This window comes from Nerophis lumbriciformis, linkage group LG14 (genome assembly GCF_033978685.3).
Source record: "Nerophis lumbriciformis linkage group LG14, RoL_Nlum_v2.1, whole genome shotgun sequence".
NCBI classification, from domain to species: domain Eukaryota; kingdom Metazoa; phylum Chordata; class Actinopteri; order Syngnathiformes; family Syngnathidae; genus Nerophis; species Nerophis lumbriciformis.
In genome coordinates, this window is record NC_084561.2 from 2,041,507 (window position 1) to 2,065,138 (window position 23,632).

General features: G+C 43.5%; 1 protein-coding gene across 1 annotated transcript in view; it reads left to right on the plus strand.

The window, feature by feature from the left end:
- The window catches only part of LOC133616695 (guanine nucleotide-binding protein subunit alpha-14-like), a 57,465-nt gene extending 48,489 nt beyond the window's left edge, over positions 1-8,976 (plus strand). The window contains exons 7-8 of the mRNA XM_061976260.2: positions 445-598; positions 7,902-8,976. Of these exons, the coding sequence (XP_061832244.1) occupies positions 445-598; positions 7,902-8,107 (360 nt within the window). The 3' untranslated portion in view covers positions 8,108-8,976. The remainder of the gene's footprint in view (positions 1-444; positions 599-7,901) is intronic.
- The last annotated feature ends 14,656 nt before the right edge of the window (positions 8,977-23,632 follow it).

A 23,632-nucleotide genomic window follows, 5' to 3' on the forward strand; every position in this document is an offset into this window, starting at 1 on the left:
TGTGCCCGCAAACCGCGCATCTCTAGTTTGCGCCCAACCTCCAGAACATCATGAAATACTGGTATCCCGAGGTACTTCTGTGTACTTTCTTAGGGTTTTATGTCAAAGATGCAAAGTAAATGGAAAATGATGACAATAATTAAAAGGTAGCATGCAAAAGTATTCAGACATTTTGACTTAGTCTAAAAGTTCAGGAGGTGTGAATAGCCAGTGAATAGTAGGCCAGGTGTCCCAATACTTTTGTCCACCCCAGTGTCAATTCACCTGTCTGCCAGCAGGTGTCACTCTTACACTAAATAAGAAAAAAACACCCTCAGCCCCAGTAGCCTTTTTTTCCAAGCTGTCGCAGTCAAGTTGACGGACACACTTAATAACAAGAAACTCATTTCCTGTTCCTGTTTGTTGACTTCCTGTCCAACGAGTCCACCTGTGTGTGCCCTTCAGAACCGCATGAAAGAGAGCCTGGCGCTGTTCTACACCACCATCCACTCGCAGTGGTTCCACAGCACCTCCATCATACTCTTCCTCAACAAGACCGACATCCTGGCAGACAAAATCCAGACCTCGGACCTGAACAAGTACTTTCCAAGTTTCAGAGGTGAGCCAGGTGTAAAATGTCGTTGGACGTTAACGACATGTGACAGCAGATTGTTGGCTGTGGGTGACTTCCACTGCCAATCATCTTTTTGTGACAACAATTACAGATTTGTCAGGTTCCGTACACACACTTGCAGCTACTTTCAATACTTATGATGCTTCCGGAACATATTGCTGTGACAGTGCCCCCCCCCCCCCCCCCCCCCCCCCCCCCCCCCACTCCCTATTCCACCTGCAGCACCAGCCTCTTCTCCTCCTGTAACCCATGGCAACCACGGCCAGATAGATGGATCCCCTTCCCCCAAACACTGGAGTGTGTGTAGTAATAAGACACACTCCCTTTACTGACTGCAACAAAGGAATGTTCTGAACTCCTATTTCCATGCTAAAGTTGAATTGAGCGGACCAATAGTTGCTATAACATGCTTTGCTTTTTTATTAATTGATTTATTTATTGGTTTATATCAGTGTTTCTTAACCATAAGGCCAGGGCTCAAATATTTGTTTCTCTGCGGGCCCATACGGACCACCAGCTCAGTTGTAATACTATTTTCCACCACTAGTGGCAGTAATGACAATATCAAACAAACAGAAGAAGTCTGGAGCTTAAGTTTCTTAAGCGCAAAAATTATGACTGAAGTGGTGAAGCTGTTTCTTCATTTGCACTTTAATTTTATTCGCACATTGTTTAAGAAACATATTTTTATTATTTATCAATTATTTTGTTACTTAAGTGCAATAATTATGACTGAAGTGGTGAAGTTGTTTCTTCATTTGCACTTTAATTTTATTCGCACATTGTTTAAGAAACGAATTTTCATTATTTATCATTCATTTTGTTAGAAATAATTTTAGTGAAGCGTAATTGTATGTCCATTTATTTTTCATCAGTTTTTATGATTTCTTCTTTTGCAATATATTTGGTTGGTATTTATTTTGTAATCATCCATCCATCCATCCATCTTCTTCCGCTTATCCGAGGTCGGGTCGCGGGGGCAGCAGCCTAAGCAGGGAAGCCCAGACTTCCCTCTCCCCAGCCACTTCGTCCAGCTCCTCCCGGGGGATCCCGAGGCGTTCCCAGGCCAGCCGGGAGACATAGTCTTCCCAACGTGTCCTGGGTCTTCCCCGTGGCCTCCTACCGGTCGGACGTGCCCTAAACACCTCCCTAGGGAGGCGTTCGGGTGGCATCCTGACCAGATGCCCGAACCACCTCATCTGGCTCCTCTCCATGTGGAGGAGCAGCGGCTTTACTTTGAGCTCCCCCCGGATGACAGAGCTTCTCACCCTATCTCTAAGGGAGAGCCCCGCCACCCGGCGGAGGAAACTCATTTCGGCCGCTTGTACCCGTGATCTTGTCCTTTCGGTCATAACCCAAAGCTCATGACCATAGGTGAGGATGGGAACGTAGATCGACCGGTAAATTGAGAGCTTTGCCTTCCGGCTCAGCTCCTTCTTCACCACAACGGATCGATACAGCGTCCGCATTACTGAAGACGCCGCACCGATCCGCCTGTCGATCTCACCATCCACTCTTCCCTCACTCGTGAACAAGACTCCGAGGTACTTGAACTCCTCCACTTGGGGCAAGATCTCCTCCCCAACCCGGAGATGGCACTCCACCCTTTTCCGGGCGAGAACCATGGACTCGGACTTGGAGGTGCTGATTCTCATCCCAGTCGCTTCACACTCGGCTGCGAACCGATCCAGTGAGAGCTGAAGATCCTGGCCAGATGAAGCCATCAGGACCAAATCATCTGCAAAAAGCAGAGACCTAATCCTGCAGCCACCAAACCGGATCCCCTCAACGCCTTGACTGCGCCTAGAAATTCTGTCCATAAAAGTTATGAACAGAATGGGTGACAAAGGGCAGCCTTGGCGGAGTCCAACCCTCACTGGAAACGTGTCCGACTTACTGCCGGCAATGCGGACCAAGCTCTGACACTGATCATACAGGGAGCGGACAGCCACAATCAGACAGTCCGATACCCCATACTCTCTGAGCACTCCCCACAGGACTTCCCGAGGGACACGGTCGAATGCCTTCTCCAAGTCCACAAAACACATGTAGACTGGTTGGGCAAACTCCCATGCACCCTCAAGGACCCTGCCCAGAGTATAGAGCTGGTCCACAGTTCCACGACCAGGACGAAAACCACACTGTTCCTCCTGAATCCGAGGTTCGACTATCCGGCGTAGCCTCCTCTCCAGTACACCTGAATAGACCTTACCGGGAAGGCTGAGGAGTGTGATCCCACGATAGTTAGAACACACCCTCCGGTTCCCCTTCTTAAAGAGAGGAACCACCACCCCGGTCTGCCAATCCAGAGGTACTGCCCCCGATGTCCACGCGATGCTGCAGAGTCTTGTCAACCAAGACAGCCCTACAGCATCCAGAGCTTTAAGGAACTCCGGGCGGATCTCATCCGCCTGACCAAAGTCTTGATAATAATCCTTGTGATGAACACATGCTTTCATACCATCTGACAGGGTTGTAAACTGTAAGTAAGTTCAGTATAATTATTGAATACTATCCAGATCAAGAGAAAGATGACTAATTCAGTGTTCATATTTGAGTGGGTCCCAGGCCCCTCCGTAGTGGAACATTTGGGCCCCGAGGTCAAAAAGGTTAAGAACCCCTGGTTTATACGACAGAACGTTTACATTAATTATAATAAACTATTAAAATAATTCATTTTAAAAATGATTAACATAAATATGAATATTAAAATCCTGTTACATACAAAATATGCTCAAGCAAAAACATTAGGTCAGTGTTTCTTAACCTTAGGGCCCACAAATATCTGCTTCTCAGCTGTGGTCCGCAGCTGTACTCAATTGTAATAGTAATAATATCATTCATTGGCAATCATTTGTAGGTCAGCAACATGTGTTATTGGCCCAGGCCTAGTGATGACAATATCAAACAATAGTTGCTGGAGCTAAAATCATTCCCATTTTTTTGCCCATATGTGACCCTAACTCTAACCCGTATAAACAACTTTAACACTGTTACAAATATGCGCCACACTGTGAACCCACACCAAACAAGAATGACAAACACATTTCAGGAGAACATCCGCACCGTAACACAACATAAACACAACAGAACAAATACCCAGAATCACTTGCAGCACTAACTCTTCCGGGACGCTACAATATACATCCCCCGCTACCCCTTACCCCACTCCCCCCACCCCCACACCTCAACCCCTCCGACCCCCAACCTCCTCATGCTCTCTCAGGGAGAGCATGTCCCAAATTCCAAGCTGCTGTTTTGAGGCATGTTAAAAAAAATTGCACTTTGTGACTTCAATAATAAATATGGCAGTGCCATGTTGGCATTTTTTTTCCATAACTTGAGTTGATTTATTTTGGAAAACCTTGTTACATTGTTTAATGCATCCAGCAGGGCATCACAACAACATTAGGCATAATAATGTGTTCATTCCACCACTGTATATATCGCTATCGCTTGATATCGGTATCGGTAATTAAGAGTTGGACAATATCGGAATATCGGATATCGGCAAGAAAGCCATTATCAGACATCTCTTATACATACATATATATACACATACATATATATATATATATATATATATATATATATATATATACACACACACATACATATACACAGATATATACAAACCCTGTTTCCATATGAGTTGGGAAATTGTGTTAGATGTAAATATCAACAGAATACAATGATTTGCAAATCATTTTTAACCCATATTCAATTGAACGCACTACAAAGAAAAGATATTTGATGTTCAAATTCATAAACTTTATTTTTTTTTTTGTAAATAATAATTAACTTAGAATTTCATGGCTGCAACACGTGCCAAAGTAGTTGGGAAAGGGCATGTTCACCACTGTGTTACATCACCTTTTTTTAACAACACTCAGTAAACGATTGGGAACTGAGGAAACTAATTGTTGAAGCTTTGAAAGTGGAATTCTTTCCCATTCTTGTTTTATGTAGAGCTTCAGTCGTTCAACAGTCCGGGGTCTCCGCTGTCGTATTTTACGCTTCATAATGCGCCACACATTTTCAATGGGAGACAGGTCTGGACTGCAGGCGGGCCAGGAAAGTACCCGCACTCTTTTTTTTACAAAGCCACGCTGTTGTAACACGTGCTGAATGTGGCTTGGCATTGTCTTGCTGAAATAAGCAGGGGAGTCCATGAAAAAGACGGCGCTTAGATGGCAGCATATGTTGTTCCAAAACCTGTATGTACCTTTCAGCATTAATGGTGCCTTCACAGATGTGTACGTTACCCATGTCTTGGGCACTAATGCACCCCCATACCATCACACATGCTGCCTTTTACACTTTGCGTTGATTACAGTCGGGATGGTTCGCTTCCCCTTTGGTCCGGATGACACGATGTCGAATATTTCCAAAAACAATTTGAAATGTGGACTCGTCAGACCACAGAACACTTTTCCACTTTGCATGAGTCCATCTTAGATGATCTCGGGCACAGAGAAGCCGGCGGCGTTTCTGGGTGTTGTTGATAAATGGCTTTCGCTTTGCGTAATAGAGCTTTAACTTGCACTTACAGATGTAGCGACCAACTGTATTTAGTGACAGTGGTTTTCTGAAGTGTTCCTGAGCCCATGTGGTGATATCCTTTAGAGATTGATGTCGGTTTTTGATACAGTGCCGTCTGAGGGATGGAAGGTCACGGTCATTCAGTGTTGGTTTCCGGCCATGCCGCTTACGTGGAGTGATTTCTCCACATTCTCTGAACTTTTTGATGATATTATGGAGCGTAGATGTTGAAATCCCTAAATTTCTTGCAATTGCACTTTGAGAAACGTTGTTCTTAAACTGTTTGACTATTTGCTCACGCAGTTGTGGACAAAGGGGTGTACCTCGCCCCATCCTTTCTTGTGAAAGACTGAGCATTTTTTGGGAAGCTGTTTTTATACCCAATCATGGCACCCACCTGTTCCCAATGAGCCTGCACACCTGTGGGATGTTCCAAATAAGTGTTTGATGAGCATTCCTCAACTTTATCAGTATTTATTGCCACCTTTCCCAACTTCTTTGTCACGTGTTGCTGCCATCAAATTCTAAAGTTAATGATTATTTGCCAAAAAAAAAATGTTTTTGAGTTTGAACATCAAATATGTTGTCTTTGTAGCATATTCAACTGAATATGGCTTGAAAAGGATTTGCAAATCATTGTATTCCGTTTATATTTACATCTAACACAATTTCCCAACTCATATGGAAACGGGGTTTGTATATGCACACGTATATACAGGTAAAAGCCAGTAAATTAGAATATTTTGAAAAACTTGATTTATTTCAGTAATTGCATTCAAAAGGTGTAACTTGTACATTATATTTATTCATTGCACACAGACTGATGCATTCAAATGTTTATTTCATTTAATTTTGATGATTTGAAGTGGCAACAAATGAAAATCCAAAATTCCGTGTGTCACAAAATTAGAATATTACTTAAGGCTAATACAAAAAAGGGATTTTTAGAAATGTTGGCCAACTGAAAAGTATGAAAATGAAAAATACAATACTCAATACTTGGTTGGAGCTCCTTTTGCCTCAATTACTGCGTTAATGCGGCGTGGCATGGAGTCGATGAGTTTCTGGCACTGCTCAGGTGTTATGAGAGCCCAGGTTGCTCTGATAGTGGCCTTCAACTCTTCTGCGTTTTTGGGTCTGGCATTCTGCATCTTCCTTTTCACAATACCCCACAGATTTTCTATGGGGCTAAGGTCAGGGGAGTTGGCGGGCCAATTTAGAACAGAAATACCATGGTCCATAAACCAGGCACGGGTAGATTTTGCGCTGTGTGCAGGCGCCAAGTCCTGTTGGAACTTGAAATCTCCATCTCCATAGAGCAGGTCAGCAGCAGGAAGCATGAAGTGCTCTAAAACTTGCTGGTAGACGGCTGCGTTGACCCTGGATCTCAGGAAACAGAGTGGACCGACACCAGCAGATGACATGGCACCACAAACCATCACTGATGGTGGAAACTTTACACTAGACTTCAGGCAACGTGGATCCTGTGCCTCTCCTGTCTTCCTCCAGACTCTGGGACCTCGATTTCCAAAGGAAATGCAAAATTTGCATGGTTGGGTGATGGTTTGGGGTGCCATGTCATCTGCTGGTGTCGGTCCACTCTGTTTCCTGAGATCCAGGGTCAACGCAGCCGTCTACCAGCAAGTTTTAGAGCACTTCATGCTTCCTGCTGCTGACCTGCTCTATGGAGATGGAGATTTCAAGTTCCAACAGGACTTGGCGCCTGCACACAGCGCAAAATCTACCCGTGCCTGGTCTACGGACTATGGTATTTCTGTTCTAAATTGGCCCGCCAACTCCCCTGACCTTAGCCCCATAGAAAATCTGTGGGGTATTGTGAAAAGGAAGATGCAGAATGCCAGACCCAAAAACGCAGAAGAGTTGAAGGCCACTATCAGAGCAACCTGGGCTCTCATAACACCTGAGCAGTGGCAGAAACTCATCGACTCCATGCCACGCCGCATTAACGCAGTAATTGAGGCAAAAGGAGCTCCAACCAAGTATTGAGTATTGTACATGCTCATATTTTTCATTTTCATACTTTTCAGTTGGCCAACATTTCTAAAAATCCCTTTTTTGTATTAGCCTTAAGTAATATTCTAATTTTGTGACACACGGAATTTTGGATTTTCATTTGTTGCCACTTCAAATCATCAAAATTAAATGAAATAAACATTTGAATGCATCAGTCTGTGTGCAATGAATAAATATAATGTACAAGTTACACCTTTTGAATGCAATTACTGAAATAAATCAACTTTTTCAAAATATTCTAATTTACTGGCTTTTACCTGTATATATATGTATATGTATGTACATATATGCACACATTCATACATTAATTTACATGAAAAAACCCCCACTAATTTTACTTTTTATTTTGTAGTACAGTAGCAACTTTTTTGTTCATTTACAAAATCCGGTCAAAAGGTGTGGCGACTTTTATTTTATTTTGTAGTAGTAGTAGTAGACTTCCTTGTTCATTTACGAAATGTAGTCATCTTTCTTAGTTTTGTACTTTGTTGAACTGTGCATGCAAGTGACATGGAGGCCCAGTGGGGGGCCACATGAGGGCACATTTACACTGGAGACAAGATGACAAGAGTCGGCTGGGAAAAAAAATCAAATTTGGGAAGAAAAATCATATTTGGGTGACTTTGGGCAAGTCATGAACAACTTGTGTCAAAGTCTTCTTCATGTCATGTGACCCAGCTTCACCTCTGCCCCTCCCCCAACACCACCGCAGGTCGCAGACAAGACGCGGAGGAGGCCAAGCAGTACATCTGGAAGCTTTACGAGCTGCAGGCCAACAACGTGGAGAAGAAGGCGGAGAAGAAGGCTCTGTACAAACACTTCACCTGCGCCACCGACACCGACAACATCCGCAAGGTGTTTGCCGACATCAAGGACACCGTGCTGCTCAAGTCTCTGCAGGCCTACGGCGTTTTCTAACCAGGACTACACTGACTATGTGAAGGTGCTTCTGTCATGAAGGACGGAGGATGGAGGGTGGAGGTGGTCTTCATCTCTGCTGCCATGACTATCAAGTGACTTGCTTTTCATTCATTTGATTCTTTCTATGTTTGACTAGCCTGCGCTGACAGAAGAGCAGCTCAATCAGACATGAACATTGTATAAAGACAGCAAATAACTGTAGCGTCGAGGCTTGGTTATACACCTGACAGTTATATACCTGACAGTTATATACCTGACAGTTATTTACCTTAGTTATATACGTACCTGACAGTTATATACCGTATTTTCCGCACCATAAGGCGCCCTGGGTTATAAGCCGCGCCTTCAATGAACGGCATATTTCAAAACTTTGTCCACCTATAAGCCGCCCCGTGTTGTAAGCCGCATCTAACTGCGCTAAAGGAATGTCAAAAAAACAGTCAAATAGGTCAGTCAAACTTTAATAATATATTAAAACCAGCGTGATGTGGGCGCGCATGGAGTCGTATATCAACATGGACGGAGCTGCGTGAAAAAAGCCACCCGGCCTCTTCGCGTAAACTTAAACTTACCTTAACCACTCGCTCATCTTTTCTTCATCCATCCCTTCGAGTTAGCTTTTATGATGACGCCGGCTGGAAAGGTCTCTTTTGGCAAGGTCTTCCTTTTGAATATCACCATGGGTGGAAGTTTCTGGCCATTAGCATGGCAAGCTAGAACCACAGTGAAGGATGACTTCTCATTCCCTGTGGTGCGAATATTCACCGTACGTGCTCCCGTTGTATCCACAGTGCGGTTCACAGGAATATCAGTTGCTGTGAAATAGTAATCCGTGTGCGGATGGAGAGATTGCGTCTTTTCATGAACCGGATCCCTGACGCTTAGTAGGAGCCATTTTGTGGTCTTTACAGATGTAAACACACAAAGGAAATGAAACGTACGGTGATATCCGCGCTCTTTTTCTTCTTCTACGCGGGCGGGTGGTTGCTTACAGTAGAAGAAGAAGCGCTTCCTGTTCTATGGGGGCGGGTGCTTACCTTGGCGGTTGCTTGCGTAGAAGAAGAAGCGCTTCCTGTTCTACCGGGAAAAAAGATGGCGGCTGTTTACCGTAGTTACAAGACCGAAACTTTATGAAAATGAATCTTAATATTAATCCATATATAAAGCGCACCGGGTTATAAGGCGCACTGTCAGCTTTTGAGAAAATTTGTGGTTTTTAGGTGCGCCTTATAGTGCGGAAAATACGGTACCTTACAGTTATATACCTGACAGTTATATACCTGACAGTTATATACCTGACAGTTATTTACCTTACAGTTAATTTACCTTACAGCTTTTCAGACTTGGGTTGTGTTGTGAAATTCATCTCTACCGCGAGCGCATCCTTCAATTCTCACTGGCCTCCACAGTGCAAATCCACTTCTAAGTCAGCAGTCCTCCCCTTCAAATAAGCTACGTTTCTTACAAGTAACATTATCACTGGAGAATTGGCTAAACACGCTACACTCGACACAGTAGGAGGATGCAATAAGCCATGCTAACCATTAGCTAGAGCTCTTGAATGTAAACAGAGGTGGACGGATCGATACAAATATCGACAGTAACGATGCCAAGTATAGAATCAGTATATGGTCAATGGGTGCACAAAAAAATCAAGCATTCTGATTGTAAATCAATTAATAATGATCAAAAATCAAATAGGTAAATACATTTTGTTTTATAAGAATGAATTATTTAAAAGAGGTTTTCAGTAAGGGTGTTGAAGGAATCGCAATTCTTCCATCCATCCATCCATCTTCTTCCGCTTATCCGAGGTCGGGTCGCGGGGGCAGCAGCCTAAGCAGGGAAGCCCAGACTTCCCTCTCCCCAGCCACTTCGTCCAGCTCCTCCCGGGGGATCCCGAGGCGTTCCCAGGCCAGCCGGGAGACATAGTCTTCCCAACGTGTCCTGGGTCTGCCCCGCGGCCTCCTACCAGTTGGACGTGCCCTAAACACCTCCCTAGGGAGGCGTTCGGGTGGCATCCTGACCAGATGCCCGAACCACCTCATCTGGCTCCTCTCCATGTGGAGGAGCAGCGGCTTTACTTTGAGCTCCTCCCGGATGACAGAGCTTCTCACCCTATCTCTAAGGGAGAGACCCGTCACCCGGCGGAGGAAACTCATTTCGGCCGCTTGTACCCGTGATCTTGTCCTTTCGGTCATAACCCAAAGCTCATGACCATAGGTGAGGATGGGAACGTAGATCGAACGGGAAATTGAGAGCTTTGCCTTCCGGCTCAGCTCCTTCTTCACCACAACGGATCGATACAGCGTCCGCATTACTGAATACGCCGCACCGATCCGCCTGTCGATCTCACGATCCACTCTTCCCTCACTCGTGTACAAGACTCCGAGGTACTTCAACTCCTCCACTTGGGGCAGGGTGTCTTCCCCAACCCGGAGATGGCACTCCACCCTTTTCCGGGCGAGAACCATGGACTCGGACTTGGAGGTGCTGATTCCCATCCCAGTCGCTTCACACTCGGCTGCGAACCGATCCAGTGAGAGCTGAAGATCCTGGCCAGATGAAGCTATCAGGACCACATCATCTGCAAAAAGCAGAGACCTAATCCTACAGCCACCAAACCGGATCCCCTCAACGCCTTGACTGCGCCTAGAAATTCTGTCCATAAAAGTTATGAACAGAATGGGTGACAAAGGGCAGCCTTGGCGGAGTCCAACCCTCACTGGAAACGTGTCCGACTTACTGCCGGCAATGCGGACCAAGCTCTGACACTGATCATACAGGGAGCGGACCGCCACAATCAGACGGTCCGATACCCCATACTCTCTGAGCGCTCCCCACAGGACTTCCCGAGGGACACGGTCGAATGCCTTCTCCAAGTCCACAAAGCACATGTAGACTGGTTGGGCAAACTCCCATGCACCCTCAAGGACCCTGCCGAGAGTATAGAGCTGGTCCACAGTTCCAAGACCAGGACGAAAACCACACTGTTCCTCCTGAATCCGAGGTTTGACTATCCGGCGTAGCCTCCTTTCCAGTACACCTGAATAGACCTTACCGGGAAGGCTGAGGAGTGTGATCCCACGATAGTTAGAACACACCCTCCGGTTCCCCTTCTTAAAGAGAGGAACCACCACCCTGGTCTGCCAATCCAGAGGTACCGCCCCCGATGTCCACGCGATGCTGCAGAGTCTTGTCAACCAAGACATCCCCACAGCATCCAGAGCCTTAAGGAACTCCGGGAGGGTCTCATCCCTGCCACCGAGGAGCTTTTTAACTACCTCAGCAACCTCAGCCCCAGAAATAGGAGAGCCCACCACAGACTCCCCAGGCACTGCTTCCTCATAGGAAGACGTGTTGGTGGGATTGAGGAGGTCTTCGAAGTATTCCCTCCACCGATCCACAACATCTGCAGTCGAGGTCAGCAGAACACCATCCTCACCGTACACGGTGTTGATAGTGCACTGCTTCCCCTTCCTAAGGCGGTGGATGGTGGTCCAGAATCGCTTCGAAGCCGTCTGGAAGTCGTTTTCCATGGCTTCCCCGAACTCCTCCCATGTCCGAGTTTTTGCCTCCGCGACCGCTGAAGCCGCACACCGCTTGGCCTGTCGGTACCTGTCCGCTGCCTCAGGAGTCCTATGAGCCAAAAGAACCCGATAGGACTCCTTCTTCAGCTTGACGGCATCCCTCACCGCCGGCGTCCACCAACGGGTTCTAGGATTACCGCCACGACAGGCACCAACCACCTTGCGGCCACAGCTCCAATCAGCCGCCTCGACAATAGAGGCGCGGAACATGGTCCACTCGGACTCAATGTCCAGCACCTCCCTCGTGACATGTTCAAAGTTCTTCCGGAGGTGGGAATTGAAACTCTCTCTGACAGGAGACTCTGCCAGACGTTCCCAGCAAACCCTCACAATGCGTTTGGGCCTGCCAGGTCTGTCCGGCATCCTCTCCCACCATCGCAGCCAACTCACCACCAGGTGGTGATCGGTTGAAAGCTCCGCCCCTCTCTTCACCCGAGTGTCCAAAACATGACAGGTGCACATATGGACACCCTTATGTTCGAACATGGTGTTCGTTATGGACAATCTGTGACGGGCACAAAAGTCCAATAACAAAACACCACTCGGGTTCAGATCCAGGCGGCCATTCTTCCCAATCACGCCTCTCCAGGTTTCACTGTCGCTGCCAACATGAGCGTTGAAGTCCCCCAGTAGAACGAGGGAATCACCCGGGGGAGCACTCTCAAGTACTCCCTCGAGTGAATCCAAAAAGGGTGGGTACTCTGAGCTGCCGTTTGGCGCGTAAGTGCAAACCACAGTCAGGACCCGTCCCCCCACCCGAAGGCGGAGGGAAGCTACCCTCTCGTCCACCGGGTTGAACTCCAACATGCAGGCTCTGAACCGGGGGGGCAACAAGAATTGCCACCCCAGCCCGTCGCCTCTCACTGCCGGCAACGCCAGAGTGGAAGAGAGTCCAGCCCCTCTCGAGAGAACTGGTTCCAGAGCCCTTGCTGTGCGTCGAGGTGAGTCCGACTATATCTAGCCGGAATCTCAATTCTTGTTTGTAGCAATTTTTAATCGATTATAAAAATAGCAAAAAATTATTTTTTTAAATATATAATATATTCATCCATCCATTTTCTACCGCTTGTCCTGTTCGGGGTTGCGGGTGTTGGAGCCTATCTCAGCTGCTACGGGCGGGGTGTGACAAGTCGCCATCACATTATTTTATATATATATATATATATATATATATATATATATATATATATATATATATATATATATATATATATATATATATATATATATATAATAAAAATCGATTTAAAAAAATATACATTTATTCTTTAAATATAAAAAATAGAAATAGATATATATAAATTATTGTATTTTTTATTTTTTTATTCCAACCACTCAGGCCAATCATCATGTAGATGTAGATGATCTATATCTGCTGTACACATTTTCTGTTGGATACTTCTCCTGTTGCCTTATTTGTGTTTGACTTTATTAAATGCTTGGGTAGAATTTTATTAAACGAAACCAGTTTTCTTTTGTTTATTTGATCTAGTTAATCATAGAACTGGCACCCAATGTTATTAAAAAAAGTATTGATTTTGAATCGCAAATCGCTTTGAGTCGAGAATCAATTCTGAATCGAATGGAACCCCCAAGAATGGAAAGAAATCATGTTGTGCCTAACCCAAGACCCCGTCAGGGTCGATCTGAGGACGTTACTAAACTCTGCCATGTTCATCTGAGTGTTTGACCCTTTTTGAGGTGGAAAAAGCCACCAATGAGAGATGTTTCTTTGTGGGGATCCCCATCTCGCTAACATAAATATAGCATACAACAACAATGTAAGAAATTAGAGCTGACTTTGAAGACTGGAGTTAAGAACATCATGTCCAGAAGTCCTGCCAGCCTGATGTTGTAATCCTTTAGTAGCTGTGTGGCTAACACATGAGAGACATCACATCATATCCTGCAAGGCTGCAATGTTCAGAGGAGAAATGAAGCTCTTCTGGCCTGACAAGATAAGACTGGACAGGTGGGAGGCTGATAATGACACGGTTTGTTTGTGGGAATCTTTGGACAACATGGCCGTTTACCTTCCTTCTCAGATGTCCCTGCTGAAGCTCTGATAAACGCCTTCCTGCTGAAACACCGCCACGTCGGTCCGCCGTCCCTCGGGTGCTAAGTCCGGCAGCTTGTGTGATCTCAGGTATAGAAGCAGACTTGTTGTTAAAAAAACAAACAAACCGTATTTTCCCAACCAAGGCGCACTGCCGATGAGCGGGTCTATTCAGGTCTTTGTTCTTACAAAAAGCGCACCAAATTATAAGGCGCATTAAAAGGAGTAATATTATTATGATTATTTTCTAAATGTAAAGACTTCTTTGTGGTCTACATAACATGCGATGGTGGTTCTTTGCTCAAAATGTTGCATAGTTGATGTTTTACACATCATCTTCAACCATACTTGCCAACCTTGAGACCTCCGATTTCGGGAGGTGGGGGTGTGGGGGGTGGGGCGGGGGCGTGGTTGGGGGCATGGTTAAGATATATATATATATAAAAAATACTTGACTTTCAGTGAATTCTAGCTATATATATATATATATATATATGTATGTGTGGGGAAAAAAATCACAAGACTATTTCATCTCTACAGGCCTGTTTCATGAGGGGGGGTACCCTCAATCGTCAGGAGATTTTAATGGGAGCATTCGCATACCATGGTTTATATAGGGCACAGAGTGGGTGGGTACAGGCTGGCCAAGGGGCGTGGTGATTGGCTCATGTGTTACCTAGGAGGTGTTTCCGTCTATGGCGGCATGTTGTTACAATTTCGCTGCGCTTGTTGAGGGATGACAGGTCTGGACGGTAAATAATAAACAGTTTCTCTTTCAAACGGGAGCTCTAATTTGGGAGTCCGAATTAGGATCAGAAGTTCCTATATAAACATTGCGCCCTCACGTCGCCTTTTTGTATTGATTACTGCAGCTGTGCACTGGATTCATTCACAAATACAAACTACAACTCACAAACACTTTAGAGTTAGGCTCCACCATCAGAATGTGTACTTAAACTTACAAAGATCACATGGATATTATTCAGTGAGTTGATTCACCAAAACTAACCTGTTATACAGGAGGAAAAAGCACACAGGACGTTTCAATTGTTCACAGACTGGTCGCGCTCATCAGAATGACAAGACACTTCCGGTCTGCAGGTGATAGCATTCAATTGGGAAGAAACCCCCTACTGCCCCCTACTGACCAATGTGAATACTGATAAATGTGTAATGACAGCTCCAAAAACGAATTCAAACCACAAAATAAAATAAATAAATCAACACAAAAATGTGACACATTATGGGTGGGTCACATATGCATGTACAGTAGATGGCAGTATTGTCCTGTTTAAAAGTGTCACAACATTGCTGTTTACGGCAGACGAACTGCTTTACGGTAGACGAAAACTTGACTGCTGTTGTTGTGTGTTGTTACCGCGCTGGGAGGACGTTAATGAAACTGCCGTACAATAAACCCACATAAGAAACCAAGAACTCGCCCTCCATCATTAGCTGTATTTATTGTGGGAAAGCGGACGCGTGAACAGGCTGTCAACACGTCACTCAGGTCCGCATGGAGCTGGAGGGGGCGTGGCCTCCAGCTCCGCCTGAATTTCGGGAGATTTTCGGGAGAAAATTTGTCCCGGGAGGTTTTCGGGAGAGGCGCTGAATTTCGGGAATCTCCCGGAAAATCCGGGAGGGTTGGCAAGTATGTCTTCAACTCACTTTCTGACAGTCGCTTCAGGATGCACCGTTTTGTGGGCGTGTCTTATTTACGTGCCTCCACTTGGACAGTGTCATCTTTGCTGTAGCGGTGTAGCGTGCAAGGACGGGAGTGGAAGAAGTGTCAAAAGATGGAGCTAACTGTTTTAATGACATTCACACTTTACTTCAATCAATAACGGAGCAGCATCTCCTCATCCGTGGCTCACTAGTGCAACAACAACGCCCGAAATGTGTCCCGTGACCGGAACTCTCTAATAACTAAAGTTCCTTGGGTGAATAATGTAAAGTCACTACACCGGTATGTTTTAGTGCTTTCATGGTGAGTTTACTGACAGATATAAGTAAGAACTTTACACTACTTTATATTAGAAATGGCAACAGTGCAGGATGAATGTCACATAACAAGAAGATAGAGAAAAAGAAGAGGCTTATCGACTACAGTGGCAGACGTGCACATTTTAAGGACTTATGCAGATCCCAAATACACATCAGCAGGTACCAGAAGGTAAGAAACGTTGGTTTTGCATATTATTGTGAAACAAAATGACCATACTTGCCAACCCTCCCGGATTTTCCGAAATTCAGCGCCTCTCCCGAAAACCTCCCAGGACAAATTTTCTCCCGAAAATCTCCCGAAATTCAGGCGGACTCAGGTCCTCCACAATATAAAAAAGCGTACCTGCCCAATCACGTTATAACTGTAGAATGATGGAGGGCGAGTTCTTGGTTTCTTATGTGTGTTTATTGTTAGGCAGTTTCATTAACGTCCTCCCAGCGCGGCAACAACACACAACAACAGCAGTCACATTTTTTGTCTACCGTAAAGCAGTTGGTCTGCCGTAAACAGCAATGTTGTGACACTCTTAAACAGGACAATACTGCCATCTAGTGCATTTGATGAAAGCACTTTTGTGCGTGCCACACATCAATGCATCATCAGAGAGGGTGTTCAGCATGGTTCGAAAAATAGTGACAGAGAATAGAACAAGGATGGACAATTCAACCCTTAACTCAACAATGAGTAGATGAGTGTTATGTGTGTGTATATGTGTAAATAAATGAACACTGAAATTCAAGTATTTATTTTATATATATATATATATATATATATATATATATATATATATAATAAAATATATATATATATATATATATATAATAAAATAAATATATGTATATATATATATATGTATGTGTGGGGAAAAAATCACAAGACTATTTCATCTCTACAGGCCTGTTTCATGAGGGGGGGTTCCCTCAATCATCAGGAGATTTTAATGGGAGCATTCGCATACCATGGTTTATATAGGGCACAGAGTGGGTGGGTACAGGCTGGCGTAGGGGCGTGGTGATCGGCTCATGTGTTACCTAGGAGGTGTTTCCGTCTGTGGCGGCATGCTGTTACAATTTCGCTGCGCTTGTTGAGGGATGACAGGTCTGGACGGTAAATAATAAACAGTTTCTCTTTCAAGCATAGGTTGCATCTTTTATTACCACTATTGTAAGGTGTGCTGGATGCAAGAATTTGCCATGTTATTGAATATTCAACATTATTGTCTTTGAGGTCCCAAATGTGTTTGCTGAGTTCTGTGGTATTTCGCAGGTTTTTGTTCCTGAAAGAAGCCTTGTGATTGTTCCATCTGGTTTTGAATTCTCCCTCGGTTAATCCTACATATGTGTCGGATGTGTTAATGTCCTTGCGTATTACCTTAGATTGGTAGACAACTGATGTTTGTAAGCACCCCCCGTTGAGAGGGCAATCAGGTTTCTTTCGACAGTTACAGCCTTTGTTGGTTTTGGAGTCGCTATATATATATATATATATATATATATATATAATAAAATATATGTATATATATATATATATATATATATATATATATATATATATATATATATATATATATATATATATAGCTAGAATTCACTGAACGGCAAGTATTTCTTATATATATATATACATACACATATATATATATATATATATATATATATATATATATATATATATATGAAATACTTGACTTGGTGAATTCTAGCTGTAAATATACTCCTCCCCTTTTAGCCACGCCCCCAACCACGCCCCCGTCCCACCACGCCCACCCCCACCTCCCGAAATCGGAGGTCTCAAAGTTGGCAAGTATGAAAATGACAGATTTGTCTGCTAATAGGTGCCATTTTGCAGTTCTTATACACACACACCATAGTAATACTTGTATCTCTGACTACGTTAGCCGTAATGGCCGACAATCCATCAAGCGGTGCGGCTTCAAAGTCGTACTAAAACATTTTGACAGATTCTTGAGTGCCGTGTGTAATGTTCTTTATTTTCAATGGAAAGTTTTGGTGTTGTTTACTGGCTTCATCTTGCAGCCTACATGTATCTATTATGTGTGACTGCCATCTACTGGTCACACGTATCATCACACCATGTACCAAATAAAATTGCTTCAAGGTCGGTAAGCACAACCAGAATTATTCCGTACATTAAGCGCACTGTCGATTTTTGATCAAATGAAAGAATTTTAAGTGCGCTTTATAGTGGCAAAAATAGGGTATTTGTCTGCTGTGACCTGCAAGCACATCTTATGGGAAATGTTGTGGATTTGGGGAAGTCCATCTTGCTACATGTTTTCTCTGAGAATTGACGTGATATTTAATAGGATGATAAACTCCACCAATTCTGCCTAGCAACAGGAGTCTGTGCGGACAAGACCAAGAAAAACTATGCGACTATTTCAAGGTCCTTACGCCCTTCAAGATGGCTTAAAGCATCATGTGTGAAGACAGTGTGTGCTAGACAGTCACGCTACTAGAACTTGTTGTTCTCCTGCAGGCAGGTGATCTGAAGGCCTTTGCAGCACAAGGTAAGATTCTTACCAGCATGAATCATCTTGCTTTGTCATAACACTGTTTGACTGACAGCTGGCTTTTTGGTTTTGGTTTTCATCGCACAGCTGCGATATTTGGAGAGACGTCATCATGGTCAAGGTTGACTATGAAATGACAAAGTTGATGTCGGGAAAAAAAAGAGGAAGGAAGAACTGAACATAGAAGTTTAAAACACAAACTGTTTGCAGTCCAAGTTGGTCCCGTTGAACCAACTAAAGTCTTATTACTAAAAAGTTCTAGTTTAAAAATAGGCCTTCAACTAACTACTTTAATACTTGACTATCTTAATGATTGGTCAGCTAATTGAATCATGAAGCATACAACTTTTCAGCGGCTCTAAGTTAGCTTTTGAATTCAGCTTGAAATATTTTTAGGCATGGGCTAACAATAACCAGTGTATAGTTTCTCATTACTTTGCCAAAAAAGTATTTACATTTATAATAGAATTAGTCTTTAATAAATGTAATTAATAACTAAGGAAAGTAATTGTTGCGCTACTTAAAAAAAAAATGCTTTAAAAATCTGGCATATGCAGTTGAAAGACGTTTCATGAAAGCAGAGTGTGTGTGCCTTGAAAAGGCGGTGCCTGTTGCCAAGCAAGAGAGCATACCTGCCAACTACTCCGGTTTTCCCGTAATTAGTACGGTTTTCATCAACCTATTCCGGGTTACGGTTGCAGTGATAAAAAATATGGTTTTTCATTAATTAAAATTATTTATTTTTTTTAAGTTTTATTCATGAAATCGCGTAACAACAATCACAATCGACACTGCTTCCCGTAACTTCCTATCGAGCCATTCCGAATGCCATGCGGGAGGCTATTTATAGCACCGCTGCCAAGCACGAGGCACCAGTTGCCATTGTTTCCAAACGAGCGAACGATCATGGAATCAGCCGGAGAAAAATCGCAAACGAGTCTTAAACCGAAAAGAAATCTGCAGTCATTCCGTGATAATTATCCGTTCCAAAAAGGGTGAAAACTACGCGAATTGCACCTTGTGCAGACAAGATTTTTCGATCGGACACGGAGGAATTAGCCATGTAAAAGACCACGTTGGGACAAAAAAACACAAGTCTAATGCCGTTGCTAAATTTGGATTTTAGCCACAAAAAGGTAATGACACCAATGTTATCTATTGGAATTGTTTAGTACTGTTATACTGTTAAAAGTGTTTATACTATTTATGCTTTCAAGTCCAAGTTGAAGAAATCTTGTTAAATGTTGACAGCATAACTACCAAAATACAGAAGTATGTCCTTAATATTTTTGCAGTGCTATTTCTGTTGAAAAGTTCAAATGATTACATTAGAGATGTGATGTGCCACTTTTCAAGTGTCTGATGGCTTCAATTCATTTTCATATTTTGAATTCTTTTGAAAGGCTTACAAAAAAACTACATTTGAATTGTAATTCCATGCTATTGACAGGACTATTAATTTTAATGAAGTTAGCTTACCATGTTTACAGTATGATAATTGTGATAGAAATGTGAATTTTAGGCACAGAATATTTTTTACAATTGAACAAGGCAGTAGATTATACAAGCTTGGACAGAAAGTTAATAATGACACCAATTTTCTTTTTAATGGAATTGTTTAGTACTGTTTTACCATTTGTTTACTGTAAAAAGTGTTTATACTTTCAATGAACAAATTGAAGTCTTGTGAAAGGTTGACAGGATAACTGGCATTAACTGTCAAAATAATTTCAAACTATTGAAGTTAGCTTACAGAATAAACATGTCAATCAACCCATATGATTTTTGCTGTAATATTTTTGTTTTGAAAAGTCACTGTGACTGATAGAAAAGTGATGGTTTTAGCAACATTTTAACCTGTCTGAATGCAATCAATCATTTTGCGTCGGCCTGAACCCCCCACCAGGACTTTGTCCTGGACCTACCGGGGCCTGCGGCCCCTGGACCCTGGATACTAGGTTTTTCTGATTTCAAAAGTTGGCAGGTATGAAAGAGCCAGACAGACAGAGCAGCATTGACTCAGCTGTTTGTTAGTTTTTGCAAGACAGCAGCTCTGTTGAAGCTTTTTGCTGGATTGTGTTACCTCTGACAAATACCGTATTTTCCGCACCATAAGGCACCCTGGGTTAAAAGCCGCGCCTTCAATGAACGGCATATTTCAAAACTTTGTCCACCAATAAGCCGCCCCGTGTTGTAAGCCGCATCTAACTGCGCTAAAGGAATGTCAAAAAAACAGTCAGATAGGTCAGTCAAACTTTAATAATATATTAAAACCAGCGTTCTAACAACTCTGTTCACTCCCAAAATGTACGCAAATGTGCAATCACAAACATACGTATATCAACATGGACAGAGCTGCGTGAAAAAAGCCACCCGGCCTCTTCGCGTAAACTTAAACTTACCTTAACCACTCTTTTCTTCATCCATCCATCCCTTCGAGTTAGCTTTTATGATGACGCCGGCTGGAAAGGTCTCTTTTGGCAAGGTCTTCCTTTTGAATATCACCATGGGTGGAAGTTAGCATGGCAAGCTAGAACCACAGTGAAGGATGACTTCTCATTCCCTGTGGTGCGAATATTCACCGTACGTGCTCCCGTTCCACAGTGCGGTTCACAGGAATATCAGTTGCTGTGAAATACGGTAGTAATCCGTGTGCGGATGGAGAGATTGCGTCTTTTCATGAACCGGATCCTTGTCGCTTAGTAGGAGCCATTTTGTGGTCTTTACAGATGTAAACAGGAAATGAAACGTACGGTGATATCCGCGCGTTTTTTCTTCTTCTTCCGGGGGCGGGTGGTTGCTTACAGTAGAAGAAGAAGCGCTTCCTGTTCTATGGGGGCGGGTGCTTACCTTGGCGGTTGCTTGCGTAGAAGAAGAAGCGCTTCCTGTTCTACCGGGAAAAAAGATGGCGGCTGTTTACCTAAGTTGCGAGATCGAAACTTTATGAAAATGAATCTTAATATTTATCCATATATAAAGCGCACCGGGTTAAAAGCCGCACTGTCAGCTTTTGAGTAAATTTGTGGTTTTTAGGTGCGGCTAATGGTGCGGAAAATACGGTAAAGGGATGTGCTTCCATGGTAGGATTGCACGCTTGTCACATCAATCATAGATTTGTTGTTCGTTATTCCCACTTAGTAGCAGTAGTACTGTTTATGAGTGTGTGTTGTTTGCTGTGTGATGTTGCCTCTGTCTGTTTGATATCATTTTCAATTCAATATCCTTTATTTAACCAGCTAAAAACTCATTGAGACTAAAACCTCTTTTCCAGGAGTGACCTGGCCATTGTTGCGTTTTGGACCAGTTGTTCCTCCCAGGGAATTCAAGTCACAAGTCGCTCCCAAGCTCTTTACGACACTTAAAGCCGAGTGGAAAAACCACCAGAGACAGAATAGGTATTTTGTAATATATTTGCAAAGCTTTGCATATATACTTTCACAGAAACATTCGGATCGCCCCGCTAAAATGGTCTGTGCTCCCAACCCCAAAACCCTCTCTTCCCTCCCCTCTCCCTAGTCAAAATACATGCACATCGTCTCCCTAGTCAAAACACATTCCAAAGAATTCAAGGTTAACACACACAGTTTACTTGCAGACAGAGCAGCAAGAGAAGAAATGGAAAACACCAGTTGTTTTCAAATATGACTATGAAATAAAAGAAGTACAACTTAAATTCGGATATATGTAAATATCTGCCTCCGACACCATAAATATAAGAACATCAGAAACAGCAGCAGTCACACACCACAATTACGTACATATATTAACATACCATGTGCCAGGTCAAAACAATTCATGAAATGTTTCAGTAAAAGCAAGTTCAACACAAGAAACAGTTTCTCCATCCTTTAAAATGGCCTGAAATTCCCCCAAAGTGATCAGCTCAGGTGACCTCAGATCCTTCTGCAAGTCATTTCATGACCAAGGAACAACATATCTGAAAGCTTTTCTTCCAAGATTTGTGTTGGCTCTCGGAACAAACATGCGAAGTATTTCCTGCGACCTTAAGCTGTAGCGACTGGAATCTCTCCACACACAAAAGAACACAACTAAGGGGGAACCAGACCAAGAAGTGATGCAAATATAAAACACAACCATGGAGAAAATCTGCATGCTGACAAAGATGAACAGTTTGTCACAAGCAGTGATAAAACGTAGGGCTCAGTGATATAAAGTATCTAGTTTCTACAGATAATTTGCAAATCCTTTTCAAGCCATATTCAGTTGAATATGCTACAAAGACAACATATTTGATGTTCAAACTCATAAACTTTATTTTTTTTTGGCAAATAATAATTAACTTAGAATTTCATGGCTGCAACACGTGCCAAAGTAGTTGGGAAAGGGCATGTTCACCACTGTGTTACATGGCCTTTCCTTTTAACAACACTCAGTAAAGGTTTGGGAACTGAGGAGACACATTTTTGAAGCTTCTCAGGTGGAATTCTTTCCCATTCTTGCTTGATGTACAGCTTAAGTTGTTCAACAGTCCGGGGGTCTCCGTTGTGCTATTTTAGGCTTCACATTTTCAATGGGAGACAGGTCTGGACTACAGGCAGGCCAGTCTAGTACCTGCACTCTTTTACTATGAAGCCACGTTGATGTAACACGTGGCTTGGCATTGTCTTGCTGAAATAAGCAGGGGCGTCCATGGTAACGTTGCTTGGATGGCAACATATGTTGCTCCAAAACCTTCACAGATGTGTAAGTTACCCATGTCTTGGGCACTAATACACCCCCATACCATCACACATGCTGCCTTTTACACTTTGCGCCTATAACAATCCGGATGGTTCTTTTCCTCTTTGGTCCGGAGGACACGACGTACACAGTTTCCAAAAACAATTTGAAATGTGGACTCGTCAGACCACAGAACACTTTTCCACTTTGTATCAGTCCATCTTAGATGAGCTCAGGCCCAGCGAAGCCGACGGCGTTTCTGGGTGTTGTTGATAAACGGTTTTCGCCTTGCATAGGAGAGTTTTAACTTGCACTTACAGATGTAGCGACCAACTGTAGTTACTGACAGTGGGTTTCTGAAGTGTTCCTGAGCCCATGTGGTGATATCCTTTACACACTGATGTCGCTTGTTGATGCAGTACAGCCTGAGGGATGGAAGGTCACGGGCTTAGCTGCTTACGTGCAGTGATTTCTCCAGATTCTCTGAACCCTTTGATGATATTACGGAGCGTAGATGGTGAAATCCCTAAATTCCTTGCAATAGCTGGTTGAGAAAGGTTTTTCTTAAACTGTTCAACAATTTGCTCAGGCATTTGTTGACAAAGTGGTGACCCTCGCCCCATCCTTGTTTGTGAATGACTGAGCATTTCATGGAATC